General features: G+C 39.8%; 1 protein-coding gene across 2 annotated transcripts in view; it reads left to right on the top strand.

Annotated features, from left to right (window-relative positions):
- arl15a (ADP-ribosylation factor-like 15a) overlaps positions 1–10,939 on the top strand; it is a 96,469-nt gene extending 85,530 nt beyond the window's left edge. For both annotated transcript variants that reach the window (XM_028456895.1, XM_028456894.1), the window contains exon 5: positions 9,144–10,939. In XM_028456895.1, coding sequence (XP_028312696.1) covers positions 9,144–9,299 — 156 coding nt within the window. In that variant the 3' untranslated portion in view covers positions 9,300–10,939. The remainder of the gene's footprint in view (positions 1–9,143) is intronic.
- Positions 10,940–14,719: the final 3,780 nt, after the last annotated feature.

The following is a 14,719-nucleotide window of genomic DNA, read 5'->3' as shown; positions in this document are numbered from 1 at the left end:
AGAACCCCCACACAGTCCTTCGACTGACACCTGTAGGGGAAACGCAATAGGAGACTGCCTAAAAACGTCTGGTGAATGACTGAAGAAACTGAGTTAAAGGCCTAAACTAGAATGTGGGGACCAGGACAAGGCTTACCCAAGACAGACGGAAATGGAAAGCCTTCATTGCTGCCGCACATGCCTATTGTTATAACAGGCAATAACTAAGACATTTAGCCAATGATAGAACAAATGCCAAGACATCACAGGTTTAATTTTTTTGCGTTTGTTGGCTGATGTAGGTCACAGTCATATTTTTTTTCATTTGAAGAAATGCTATAAAATGTGTGTTTGGAAGAAACATTTTCAGCATTTTCTTTTGTATTATCAATTAAGGTAATACGTTTTTTCTTAAACGAATGAGCTGTAGGAAATATTGTTTTTGCTCTAGGTGAGAAAAATTCAAATTGGTGCATGCTTTAAACCTTTTGCAGAAGGGAAGAGCTTTGATTGTAATGCCGCGTGCTGAGCGCTGAAGCAGAGGCCTGCTGCAGCTTTCAAGCTGGTCAACTGTCAGGACTAGAGCGTGAAAAGAAGGGCCTCGGTGAAAGGGGCCGATGGTCCCATGAGGGGGAAGGGGGTCCTGGAGTGGAGAGGAGGGAGGCGTGTGACAGACCTCCTGGGCTTTGAGGGCCCTCTGTGTGGGCTTCTACAGCAAGGCAGCCCTCTTCACAACAAGAAGAGGGAAAGGGTGGGCTTAAAGTCTGGTGCCGGGACCGTGTGGCCCCGCAGCAAAGAGCTTGGGCAAGACGCCAGCTCACCCTTTTTAGTCCCAGAGACCAGATGTTCCTTGTCAAGGATCTCTTGGTCTTTAATAAATTGAGTTACTGTAAATCTTTAATAAGGCAAGGCAAACATGGGCACCCCTTTTTTCCCTCAGCTCATACACATCTCAGATAATCTGTCTTACAGGTCAACCCCTGGTGAAAGGGCCATGTTCCAGCTACTGAATCTGCCAATTATTTCAGAGCCTGCCTGAGACGGCGGATGTTATCTTTCCGCTTTGCCCCAACCTGCACTCCATAGTGAATGCCATTCAGGGCTTCAGGGTGTCTCATCACATCACTGCCATGCTTGATCATCAGGTGTTTAAAATTTTAATGACTCTAACCCAAACAGAAATGTGTTCTGTGTTCTTTTAATACAAGAAAAACGTTGGTCCTTGGTGTGACTAAGAATGGAATTGGGTCAATTTTGTTTTTTCAACCTTTGCTCTATAAAGATCTAATATCTGCATTTTCGTCAAAATTTCCATGATGCAGCCAAACAAATTCTTAAGATCATATAATCACTGTAGAATTTTTTTGGATTGACTGATGTATCCCAAACATATCAGGGGGTCATTAACCTTTCAAAAACATTCTGCATCTGTTGTTGTCACTACCAGAGTCCGTGCTTGTATCTTTTACCAACGCTGGTGTAGTTAATGACTTCATCTGATCTGCTGGCAAAAAATCAACCAGCAGCTGTGCTTGTTAAACTGCAAAAACATAAATTAGAAGATAAACCTGTTCATTGCCCAAATGGGAATCTTGTCATGCTTTTTTTTAAAAAAAACATTTTTAAAAGTGCCTACATGGTATAAACATCATCGCAGTGTAGGCTCTTAAATATACTAGTGATGTTCCAAGGAGCGCTCCGAAATCCTCTGCGTCTCCCCTGTGCCTCTTGGATTTACCGCTCCTGTGAGAGTGACTCTGATCTTGCTGTGGTCATTTGACTTTGAAGAAAAGTGAACTGCAAGGTGAATCACTTTAAACCTGAGCCGAGCTAAACCTACGGGTCTCACCTGCGTGGACTGGGACACTAAATCTAAAGGATGCTCAGGTTTTGGCATGACATGGAAACTTTGGAGTTTTTTTAATGCTTTTTCAATAAAAGTTTTACGAATCTGGATGGGCACCAGGCTACCAGCAGCTTTTGCTATTTTTTGGTTTGATTCTATGGCTAATGAAAAGATTAAATTCAAAAACCACATATTTTCCTTTCCTTTACCGCTAGCTTTCTAGACTTATAAGTTTTAGTCAGAAAAAGGTTACAAAGCATTGAAATGTTAAGAGCTAAGAGTAAACAACTGGAAAGCAGAGATGTTTCACAGGTGTTGACATAAACTTATTACCAGATAATTAAAAAAAAAATGGAAATGAGGAATCTGTTGAAAGTCAAAATTGTGTGTGCAATTTGTAATAGCACCTTGGGCATAACAAGTACAATAAGCATTTTCATTTAATTCCATTTAAAGTTGTTGGTTTGACTGTCATAGCTGTATATATTATTTTTTATGAGATAATGTTTTAGAGTACAGTCTTACATCAACCTTCCAAGGGACTAGAGATGAAAATTAGACATAAGTTACAATCTCATACACTTACTTACATGTTCATTAATATGTATTGTCCTTTTTTTATAAATAAACACAAATTTATACTGAACAAAAGTCTGAGTTAATTTGATCTATAGTGAAATATGCTCACAAATAGTGAGCATTGGTGTTCTAAATAATTTATTTTGCTCAATTCTGGCGACCCACTTCCCATTGACCACTTTTAAAACTGACCTGAAACCTTCTTGCAGATCTTTAAGTAATTTTGCAAAGTCTTCAACTGAGTAGTTTATTTTTGGCTTTGTGATAGCCAAGTATATTTTCAGCATTGACCAAACTAAGTGACATCCCTCTTACTTTCGTTATCTCAAGAGCCAACATAATAGAATAATAAAATGCATCAGGTGCAAAGCAAAGGTAATGGCTGAATTGTAATATCTGTTTTAATACTATATATGTACTTGTTGCTAGTGAAATCCTGCAGCGAGGTTTAAGGCAGATATGGTAATTGTTGCTGATGGTTAATAAAGTCGTGTTTCAATGTAGGACTTTCTTTTGGAATATCTTCCTAACTGTATTGTAATTGTTTGCAGTAATCCTGAAACAAAGGCGATAATACAGCTAACACTGTCTGAACTGGTGATTAGGTTTTTAGCCATCATGCGTATGGCTTGGTACAGTAAAACCATCAGCGACAAAATCTGGGATCTATTGCCAAAGGTGCTGTGGTGGCTTTGCTTGATGAGGCTTTAGGCTGCATTTACTGGCCAGTGGGGCTGTTTCCTTTAACACCTTACACAGTTTGTGGTGCAATGTTTGTTTTTGCACAGGCTTCTTAAGTGTTCTCTTGTTGGCGACCTCCAGACTTTCACATGTCCTTAAGCCGGAAAAGCAAACAAAGCTATATCAATTATATAGTGAGTAGATCTCACATTACGCTGGTGTTTGAATGCAGTCGCCAGTGTGGGCAACTTTCCAAGTGACTGACATCTTCACAGGGGCCAACATGTCATGGGTTGCGTAATTGATTGTCTTGGATATTTGAGTATGGCAATTTCTCTGCTTGAGAGAGCCCCTGATGTTTCTTTCGTCAGTTATAAGTTCTACTCATGTGGTGAGGTTCTTGACATCTGACAGTGAGGCCTGATAGACATACGGTCACGCTACATATTAGAGCGAGTGTTATGAAGAATACTCAAGGTGACATTTTCTATTTTACAGGCCGTGGTTATGACATACACTGGACCTTTTTTGTTATTGTGTGTGTGTACGTTTGTTTATGGCAAGCTGTTTTAACATTTAATCATTATTTTAACTAGTGGAAAGTATCTTTTTTGATATCTATAATTCAATTCTGACTAGTTATAAAAGGAATTGTAGATATCTTAGATAAGTTGTCACTAGTAAAAATTATATTTCAGATATCTGAAATGCAATTCCAGGTATTTCAAATTACATTCCCACTAGTTACAATCCCATGATGACATGTCAGTAATTTAATTCTGACTAGTCAGAATTTAATTTCAGACACCTACAATTCAATTTATGATATCTGAAATGTAAGAGTAATTGTAGATATCTACAATTAACATTATGACTATTAAGAATTTAATTTTAGATATCAACAATTAACATTGTTACGATTGGGAATAGGATTGTAGATATCAACAATTACAATTGCAACTAGTCAAAATTATATTATGGATATGTGGCCTTGGAATTGTAACATGTCGAAATTGAATTGTAGATATCTGAAAATAAATTTGTATGGAAGTCAGTGGGATATTTCGACTAGTTGTATTGAAGTTTCCGGTATCTACAATAGCGATTTCCACTCGTGAGAATTTAATTGTTGACATTTACAATTGATAGTGTACTGTAACTAGTGAGAATAGAATTGTAGATATCAATAATTACAATTGCAACCAGTCAAAATTACAATCTGGATCTGTGGACTTGGAATTGCAACATGTCTGTCAAAATGTAATATCTACAATTACAAGTACCGCTATTTGTTAAATGTTTGAACGGCTTGCCACAGTGTGTTTGTGTGTGTTTTCCCCCACAGGTCATTCCATGCACTCATGCTCCTAAGCAGTCTTTGAACAACGGATGTTATTTTTGTAGAAAACAGGCCCCTGCTTAAGTTTGCTCGAATGAAAACCTCAAGGCTGGAATAACTGGTGTTCCATTGAGTTTATTGAGTAAAGCCTGCTCACTTTTTTTCCCTGTGATAGTTGCCTCAAGGAAATCAGTGTAAGAGGATAACCTACCTGTTTCAGTAAGTCTTCATCAGTTTCTGCTAAAGCTTTGACTATATCTTTGTTTAACGGTTATGATCCTATTACCTCCACAGGAAGACATTCTTAGTAGCATTTTTATATTTGACTTTAGACAGTTTTTCTTTTTTAATGCAACTTTAACTTGAATAATCAGCTTTTGTTAGATGGAAAGTTTTGCACAGCTCCTGTAGCTGTCTTTTTTATGATGTTTATTTGTTGTAAAACTGTAGCCAACAAACATGTGGCAGTGCTTTTTAGTTAGATTGTGTCCCCAGTCTTTCTTTTAATCACTCTGATCCTCAAGATGGTGTGTTAATACCGGTACTTTCTTTCAAATGAAAGAAAGCCAGGTTCAGTGTGGAAAAACCTGCAAGTCAGAAACTAATACGTCGTTAGTTACACTAGTTTTGGGTTTAGATGCCAATGTAGCAACAAACATTTAACATCCTCATAAATTATCTGACCTCTGTGTGTTTGTCTGTCAGTGTTTAATAAAATGACTTACTAGTAGTTGGTGACTACACAGATACTAATTGTTTGCATTACCCAGACATTTTTGTGGCTTCGGGAATACGTTTTCCAATAAAAGAAAAGAATGACTCAAAATACACTCGTAAAGGCTTTAATCCAAATCAGATTAGGTTTTGTTTTTTCCTTCAATTTGTAATTAATGCATTACAAATGGCCGTGCAGAACATTGAGCATGAAAAATAGAAAAGGAAAATTATTTGCACTGAAAGAACTTTATTATTACTAGTGCTGTCAACAGATTAAAAAAAATGGTGCAATTAATTAATTAATCCAATTAATCTATTTTTTCCATCAGGGTGAATGTTGATGTGTACTCATGTCAATCTCCAAATACTAGAAAATACAAACGAAATGAAACATCAGGGCTCATTCATTTTGGCTCTGAACCCTGTCATCTTGTCCAGTTTTGGCAACACGCCGTGCTTGGAGCATGTAGCAGTTAGCACTGTCCGAGTGTCCGCGCTAGCTGCTACATGTTTAGCATTGATGTGGTAGCAGAGGCTGCAACACTCTGGTCGTCGGCAAACTTTTTCTTGCTCAATTTGCACACAACTAGACTTTTTCCATTCAGTGTTTTTATTTAAGCCAAAATTAACGCAAACGAAGCTGAGAAGCAAAAAGTTGATATTATCTCATAAAAAGTGCCAAATTTGGCCCAATAATTTCTAGTCACGTCCAATGCATATGCCTACTGAATGAATCCAGCTAGTCCAAACCAGTGAAGAGTTACAAACACTAGATGGTGTTTTTTGATGAAAAACTACGGCTCAATTTTTCACCAACCTACACCCTCCTGGCAAATTTCATGAAATTGCACCCCCAGGAAAGGCTTCAAAAATGTAAGTTAAGCGTCAGAAGAATGATAATCATAAAAATCTGAAACAATAGGGCCTTTGCACCGCCTTCCGGCCTTGGGCCCTAATTATCAATATACGTACATATTATTAGACTGTGGAATGGAACCTTGAACAAGTAAACTCAAAGAAAAGCTCCCAGGTCACAAAGGGCTTGTTGTATTGGCCAAAATACAAAGGGCTAAACTATCAAACTTTCCTGCACTTTGCATGCGTCCTTGTGAGTTTAAATGACTCCAATAGTGGCCCATCATGTGCAATGTGTCATTTAAGAACAGCTGGACACTCATGCTATTCTTAAAGGAGCATGTAGGCCTGCCAGAGATGAAGCTTAAGCTTAGCTGACTCACTCTGCTGCTTCTTCCTACACACACACAGAAGAAATAATACAATTTGTTGTTTATATGTCCAGAGGCTCAGCTTCATAAATAGTTTACGAAGCTGGTTATAAATAAATATCCCTGACGTACTGGTCCTCCACGTCTCTTCCTTTCAGCAGGTAAATTGTTGATGCAGCAGACATAATGACTGATGCAGGACTACAGTCGGGATACACTTCAGTGATTAAAGATTTTTTGACACCCTTATGCATGTATAAGCGGATTTTTTTTTTTTCCCCATGTACAAGGCGCGCCTCTTTCTCTCCTTGACCTAGAAGACGCTAGACTGTGTGACCCAGTGGTCATCCTCGGAGCCATCTGGCAACCCACGTCTTGTGTGGCTTACCCGTCCCAGTGCAGCACGCAATTCCTTAAGCAAGCATAAGTGTGCTTAGAAGGACTTAATCTCAAAGAAACTGGTTTTGGCCTCACTATTGACTTCCATTGTGGATGCATCCCGGCTACTGGGTCACAGGGTTCCTTCACTCATGTAGCTCTGAGACGGTAATTTGGCCCTGTGTTCTGTCCGTCTGCTGTGTGATTAAAGTCTCTCCACAGGTTGAATGTGCCATGTCAATTAAAAGTTGTCCTCGTGGACATGTTCACATCAGATTGCAGTTACTAATTTCAGGTTTTGGTTTGGCATTGAAGGCCTCCTTGTTCTATCATTAGAGCACAACTGTAAATCAACCACGAGGGGGATATTGGGTGTCATTGTTAAGACCAGTGCTCTGCAACAATATCAATGTGAAAGTCAAAGTCAATATGAGATGCCCTTGGGTGTCTTTTGTCTACCCTCTTGGCACTGAGGAGGAGAGAGAAGCTTGAGCCTGTCTGCACTTGCACAAAGGTCATCTGACTCAGACTGTCTGTCAATGTAGGGGCCAAAATCTTCCAGAAGAGGGCCTTGCCTAAGTAAGCCAGCCAGACAGGCAGCCAAAGGCATCGTCTGCAGCCTAGGTCTGGGGCTAGAGCCTGGACTAGGGCCTGCTCATGTTACCCAGACAGATTTGTTAACACTGTTTGGGTCCACTTGGCTTTCGAGCCAGACCTCTGGGCCAAACGTGGCTGAGGTGACTTAATCTGTCATTAAACTGCCATTCCACCCAGGCAGAGATTGGGCTCAGGGGGGCAGAGATGGCACTCACTCGTCCACTCGTTGGCATGGCCGCCTGGGTTCCAACAGACACAAAGAATACACTCCCCTCCTTGGCTCCATCTTCTTTCTGCCACACACCATGGCACCGCCAGACAGCCCAGCACAGTCTAGACAAAAGCAATTTCACTCGAAGTCGAAAAGTAATTTGAGTGTGTCAGGCTTTCGTGTAGGTTCTTAAATGTTTATCAGGTACACAAACTGCTTCGGGTTCTTGCACTTTTTGTCATCAGCCTTTATTTAGCATTTTTAGCAGATCAAAGAAACGGCTTCTGCGTTTAATTATACTTTTTTGTTTCAATAGGATGGGCAGAGTGTTTTGTTTTAAGTAGATTCCAAGCAGATGTATCTTTGCAGTGAGTTTTGCACCATTTCTTCTACAAAGATGAAAAATATATGCAATAGATGCTGCTACTGTAGAAAAATGTACATTTTTGAACTTTTGCAAAAGTAGTCGAGGTTAGCGATAGGAAAACTTTATCACAAAATCTGGCCAGAGACATCAGATGAAAACTAGCCTCTTTTGGCTAACTATGGCTCATTTACAACAGAATGTCTGCTTATTATTGTGCGTTGTCCTTCAAATTCATGTCGGCATTTAGATTAGGTATTAATACAGCAAAGAACCAAATATTTGTGTTTTTGTTTGATAGATTTTCCTGTCATTTTTGGAGGGGATCTGGATCAATATACTGATTCTGGATCAGTTTTAAAAATCGAAGAACTCCCTATCTCTCATGATTGGGGAAATTAAAAAAATTAACATCTCGGTTCGTAATTGAACAATTTTTATGAAATTTGACTCTGTTTTGTCAGGGTGGTTCCTCATCATCCCAACAATTTTCATTTGGATTGGATCCGGATTGCCCATTTCATGACGAGTTTTCGAAAAAAATGGGAGGTTCCATACATTTGGACCCAGATTACTGATATTTCAAGTTACATGTTGTTCTGTTCAAGGCATTGCAAACCTCACATCTACAGCAGTTTTAAAGTTAATTTATCAATTTTAAAAAAAACATTGTAGTTGTGGATTTTTTGTTTCCTTTTCCTGTTTAACAACGTTCTCGAGGGATAATGAAACACTTCCATGTCTCATAGCTTTGGAAAGTTGGGGGAACCAAAGTTCTGTACTATCAGTGGAGGTATGGGACATTGTTCCTCCTGCCAAGGATTGTGTTCACGTAACAGCTGTTTCTGATTCACCCCCCAACACCCCCCTAACATACAATTTTCATAATTAACTGTTGCAATGACCAGTGCCAAGCCACAAAACCACTGAGTTTTCGCATCCATGGGCCGCTTTGTTTTGTTTTTCATTTGTTTTGTTTGCATTGGCGGATGACCAATAAAACTACACATTGGGACCTGATCTCAGTTTTTATTGGCATGGGTGAAGTGACTCTGATATAAAATCTCCAATCTGACACGGTTTTTGGTTCTTTGTGATTCAGCTGTTTACTGTAACGACTGAAGTTTAATTTATCTTTGTGCAAACACTCACAAAACAAACCATTTTTCTCATGTTTAAAAGTACTTAGTCTTTTTAACGGACCTTCGTTGTGTTTTTGGCCGCAGATCAAGAAGTACTTTGAACTGGAGCCGCTGGCCCGGGGAAAGCGATGGATCCTTGATGGCTGCTCCACAGACAACATGGAGGCGGTGAAGGAGAGCTTCAGCCAGTTCATTAACCTGTTGGAGGACAAAGAAACAGAGCCGCCTGCCAGGATATGAGGCTAACGCTGTTAGCTGTTTAGCACGCGTCCTGCTGGCTGCTCGCGCTCTGTAGCTCACACGCTAAACACAGACATACGCACAGCAGAAAGCAGTCACTGCCTTTAAAGATGCGACTCACGTCATCCTCCCGTAATCACACGTTTTGAAGAATGCAAACAAAGCGAGCGACGAGCACCAGACGGAGCTGACCAACCAGGTGCAAACTCAAGTGTGCTCAGCCGGAAGTCCAGATCACGGCTGCCCATGAGTCACTGGCATCTGAGATGTATAGCATTCCTTTAGTCATCTCTGCTCACTGACACACACACACACACACACACACACACACACACACACACACACACACACATCGGAGCCCAGGTTGTCTGTAGATATTTTTTATGTCTCCACTAAATACTTTGCAGGATGCTTGGGTGAGCGTAATGGTGGAGGCTTTAGTTTCTACCCAGACCTAGTACTATATGGCTGTTGAGTGTGCTTTTTCCACCTTTCAATCAGTTCTATGTACGGTAGTTACATATCAGTATGTGCACAGCTAGTCTGATTATCTATCTGATTGTAGTCTGAGTATCCATGGAGTATTACCGTATATACATCAGAATCATCTTTATTCGCCAAGTGTATGTTGTACACACGAGGAATTTGACTCGGTCAACTGTGCTCTCTCCAATAGTGAAAACATTCAACAATAAACAATCAACTGGAAAAGATGATAAGTATAAATGCAGGCAGACGTAGAACTGCATGCTCATTCTGTGCAGTCGTAGACAAAATGCTTCAGTGACTGTTAATGGAGTCGATTAGGGAAATGTCCGAATGCTTTTATACATTTACACTCTAGGATATGTTTTCTAGCTCCGTGTGTTAATCCTTTAGTTTTTTGTTGTTTGTGGGTATCATGTGTCCTCAGTGAACATGTTTAAATGCTTTCCAATCGAAGACCAAAACAAACCTTACAGGATGGGATCACACGGTGGGAGGAGACGCTCTGATTTTCACTGTTCTTTTTGGGTTTTTTTGACTGTATTCTCTCCTTTTGATTTGTGACACGAGCCCCCTCTGACATTCAGCTCCGGCTTAGTGACTGCAGTCTCCCATCAGGGTGGAATACAAACTATCAATCAGCCACAGCAACAGCTGCATGTGACAAGTCCCTGTCCGACACCCTAATGCCTTCCAACTGTCTAAAGCCCCCTCCCTGTCTGCTCCACCTCATACCGACAAGCACCACCACCACCACCCTTAAGCTGCTCGTTGTCGGTCGGGTGTTTTAAATTTCATTGTTTAATTTCCACGATACTACCTTTCAGCCCGACATTACGGCAAACAAATCATTATCATCACCATGTGCTCGGCAAATGAGCGATAACAATATATTTTTATTTGTTTTATTGTTGTTTTTTGATCAGTATTTTGTCCGGTTTTGTTTTTTACTCATCTTTTGTACCTTCGTGCGAGAACTGAGCAGATTAGCGTTTCTGCTGGGTTGAGTGCGTGATAAATCTGTCCGTAAATGGTTTATTTTCCTTGTTGGAATTTTAATATCGTCCCAACATTTTTTCAGCTGTTTCGTCGTCGTTTTGAAAATTCTATCAGTTTTTTGTCAAAATACGCAATTAAATTTTTGAAAGTTGTTCTGTTTGTTTTGCTGGGGTTTTTTGTGTCGAATTTGAAAGACTTTTTAAATGTTTAATGTGTGATTTTAAATGAGTCTGAATTTGTTTTGTGTATGTTATTCAATGTTGATTTTTGAGGATGGGGAAGTGGGTTCACTGTGCAGTGTTTTACAGTTTAAAGTTGCTGGAGATTCAAATGTGTTGCCCTCAAATCAATAAAATCAAAGATTATTCGCTCAAAAAAAAAAAAAATATGTAAAAGGTTTAAATTGCCACTCAAAAGTTTTTTTTTATTTAATCTCCACTGTAAAAAGCTGTTTATTGACATTGTTTAAAAAGTTTCTTGCAGTGCATTGTGGGATGTGGAGTCCTGTAGACTGATGCAGTGTTTTTACTTATCGTAATTTCTTGTGTTTTCCCCTAAAAACTCTGCCGAAGTCGCTTTCACACACATTTCTGGCGTTTTTACTGAAAGTTGCAGCAAATCAATGACAAAAGTTTTTTTTTGGTGGGGAGTTACAGGCAAATTGTACAAACTGGAACAAAAATGATCAAGTCAAGTGATCATTGTCCTCTTTGTTTGGTGAACAAACACAAGAAACCAGAATGAACTAAAAACACTTCTATAGACGAATGCATAGAAGTGTTTTTACTTCATTCGTATCTTGATTTTTTTTTTGTTTAGTTACAAGGAGGACAGTGATTCACTTGACATCATTTTTCATCAGACATTTAGTTTGGACCACATTTGGTTTTTTTTTCTGTATAAAACTCAAAATATTATTTATTATTTTCCCATAACTTTCATTGAAAACTCCAGAAATGGGCTGGGAAGTGAAATAACAATAGGAATGAAGTAAAAACACGTATGTATGTATCCGTCTATGGGACTATGCACAAAAGTTTTCCGACAATGTCAATAAGAGTGTTTACAGTGGAGATCAAATCAATTGTTCAAGCAACAATTTCAACCTTTTACATCTCTTTTTTTCAAGCAAATGATCTTGGATTTATTGATCTGAGGCCTACACTATGTCTTAATCTGATTTAAAAAAAAAAAAAAAGATTGTCTTAAGGAGTTTTGAATACAAAAACAGAAATCTGTTATGAGTGGACATGTTTGTCTCCATTCACTCTTCTCCCTGCTCTTCGGAGTTAACCGTGTGGCTTTAATACAATGTGTGTCATGCAGGTTGCCGTGGCGACTCTTTGATCCTGTTTTCCACTCTCTGCCTCTGGGACAGACGTGCTTCTCCTCAGTCTGCTGCACACACGCTCTGGATGCCGCTGCAGCCCTCAGACTAACCACGGGCTGCTGCCTTCGTCTCGCTCGCCCCGTCTCTCCCTCACTTTCACTTTCTCTCCATTTTCGAGCCCTCGCCTCTTTTCGCTCGAGTTCTCGACCCCCAGGCAAACTGTTTCCCTTTGGTCATGCTTAAGCGGCGCTTCCTCAGCGTGGGCATCCACGTTGCCCACAGGGAAAGAGCCGAGCCAAGCACTTCTGTAAAGCAGAGCCCCCCCCCCAGTCCCTGCCCCCCAGGGGGAAAGAACAGATCCACTCTTCTCTGTAAATCTGATTTCTTCCCCAAACTCTCCTTCCTCTCCATCTCCTCGACCCGCTTCACCTCTGACCACATGCTCTGGGTCTTAAGCTCGTTCAGATAACCTGCAAATTTACTGTGTTGTTGAAGCAGTCCAGACTTTTTCAATCAGCGTCAAAGTAAAGATCCAACCAGTGTTTTGTGTGATGGATACCGTAGCTAACGGAACTGTCAAGTCTCTGCAGGTAGATATTTATAATTCATTGAAATGGGAGATAATTAACAACAGCCTGGAGGACAGGAGTCGCAGTCGATTCCAAGTATCTGTGGTTGGACGTAATTATTGTCAGAAATATGAAAGAGGGAATTTGCATCATAGCGGCTGAAAGTAATTTTTCAAAGACAGGAAAAGAACGATACATTTACGCCATTTATGATTTGCCACTCGCCAACAATTACCACAAGCGTTCATCTCTAGTCTCCACCTCAACTCGTTGTTCTCTGGGTTTGAAATATCAGCCGCAGATGCGTCATTAGCAGTGGATTTAAAAACGTACACACAAAGGAAATTTCCATTCATGCTTGGGATTGTTTTTCCCTTTTTTTTTTAAAGCCAGGCTCATTCATGGTGACGCTCAGTAGACGCATCAACCGACGCGGCTTTAGAAGAAGTATTATCACGTTTGAAACATTTGATCTTTTTTCAACACAAACACATGGTGGGTCGCTTTTCTTTCACTCAAACTAATTAGAAACAGACAAAAGTGACTCTCGGAGAAAAGGAAGTAAGTGTAGCATCTGCAGTGAGTGAAGGAACAGCAAACTAATGCAGAACTGATTGAAAGACGTAGAAAATGGACAATGCTAAGTTTTTAGTTGAGGCTAAAGGTTGAAGTATTTCATATTTGATGTGGATGAAACATAATTTCTTCACTTATTGGACCAAATCATAATTAATAAAGCTTGTTGTAAACATCGAATGTTTAGAACAGACACAAGCAACTGACGGTCCGGGGGCCACATTGGCCCTCTGTGTAATTTTGTGCTGCCATGAAAATAAATACCTGAGATGCAAATATTTTCACACAAAAAAGCATTAGACAACTATGAATATACACGAAAATAAACAAAACAATAATAAAAATAAGTCCAAAATATAAAATGATGACAAAAATACACAAAATGACAGAAAATATGAAAAGAAACAACAAATTTACTAAAAAAAAAAAAAAACACGCAAAATGAGATCACAATATGATATGATCAGGTTTTTTTTATTCAGGCAACTTTTTTCAGGGGATTTACTTTGATCTCATGACATGTTTCGACAGCCAACTGTCAGTTTCCCTCAGACGCATCTACTGATCGCTTTGTGTGTCTTTATGAGTTCTTTTTGGGCTTTGACGTAAATTTCCTGAAGAAAGTTATCTGAATAATTCAAACTTTAACATATTTCAAAAAAGAAGACAAAATGAGCTGGAATTCTGAGATCAGAATTTACAAAACGACAAAAACACAAACCCCTCTTTGTTTTTCTGTGTTAATGCTCAGTTTGGTCTTTATTCTAGATACTGACCTGAATGTTGATAATGTGGCCCTTGGATCAGACAGTCACATTTTTGTGGCCCTGCTGTGATAAAAGTTGCCCATCTCTGGTTTAGAACAATGCAGTTACTCACTGCTCGTTTGTGCACTTATTGTAGTTGTTTTTCTAAATCACTTGATTAATGACATCACTACAAGGACCGACACATGCCGTATACATTATAGTGAGAACAAACACATCCAATCACACACAGCAAAATAAAGTCTGCCAGCTTTGTGAGATGCAAATGTGTGACCCGACAGGGAGCCCGAACCTTTGTTTACAAGACAAACAAGAGCAAGTTTTCTTAAACTCTGCAAAGAATGCCCCCTTTTTTCTATCCTTCTCCATCTTCTCCCGTCTTGTGTGTGTGGCGACTGTCACTGCTGATAAGAGCCGACTGGGAGGTGCAGCAGATGTTGCCCTGACATCCATCTGGGCCCTTGATGCCTGCTCTGCCTCTCACGGCTGATGGTCCACGCGGGACGTTGAGCGTGCGTGGCCCCTTCACAGCGAGGGGCTCCTTCTGCTCCTCCTGAAGATGGACGGAGTCCAGCTTTGATGCTTCTGTCACTAAGCGTTATCAGACGGACAGACTTTGTTTCTCACACAAACACACAATATGGAAATCTTAATATGTCTAAAATCATTAAAGCTCAAATAGATGGAGTGAGC

The sequence above is a fragment of the Gouania willdenowi genome, chromosome 9 (genome assembly GCF_900634775.1).
Source record: "Gouania willdenowi chromosome 9, fGouWil2.1, whole genome shotgun sequence".
NCBI lineage: Eukaryota > Metazoa > Chordata > Actinopteri > Blenniiformes > Gobiesocidae > Gouania > Gouania willdenowi.
Note: the sequence above shows the minus strand (reverse complement) of the source record. Positions and strands in the feature narration are given on the sequence as shown.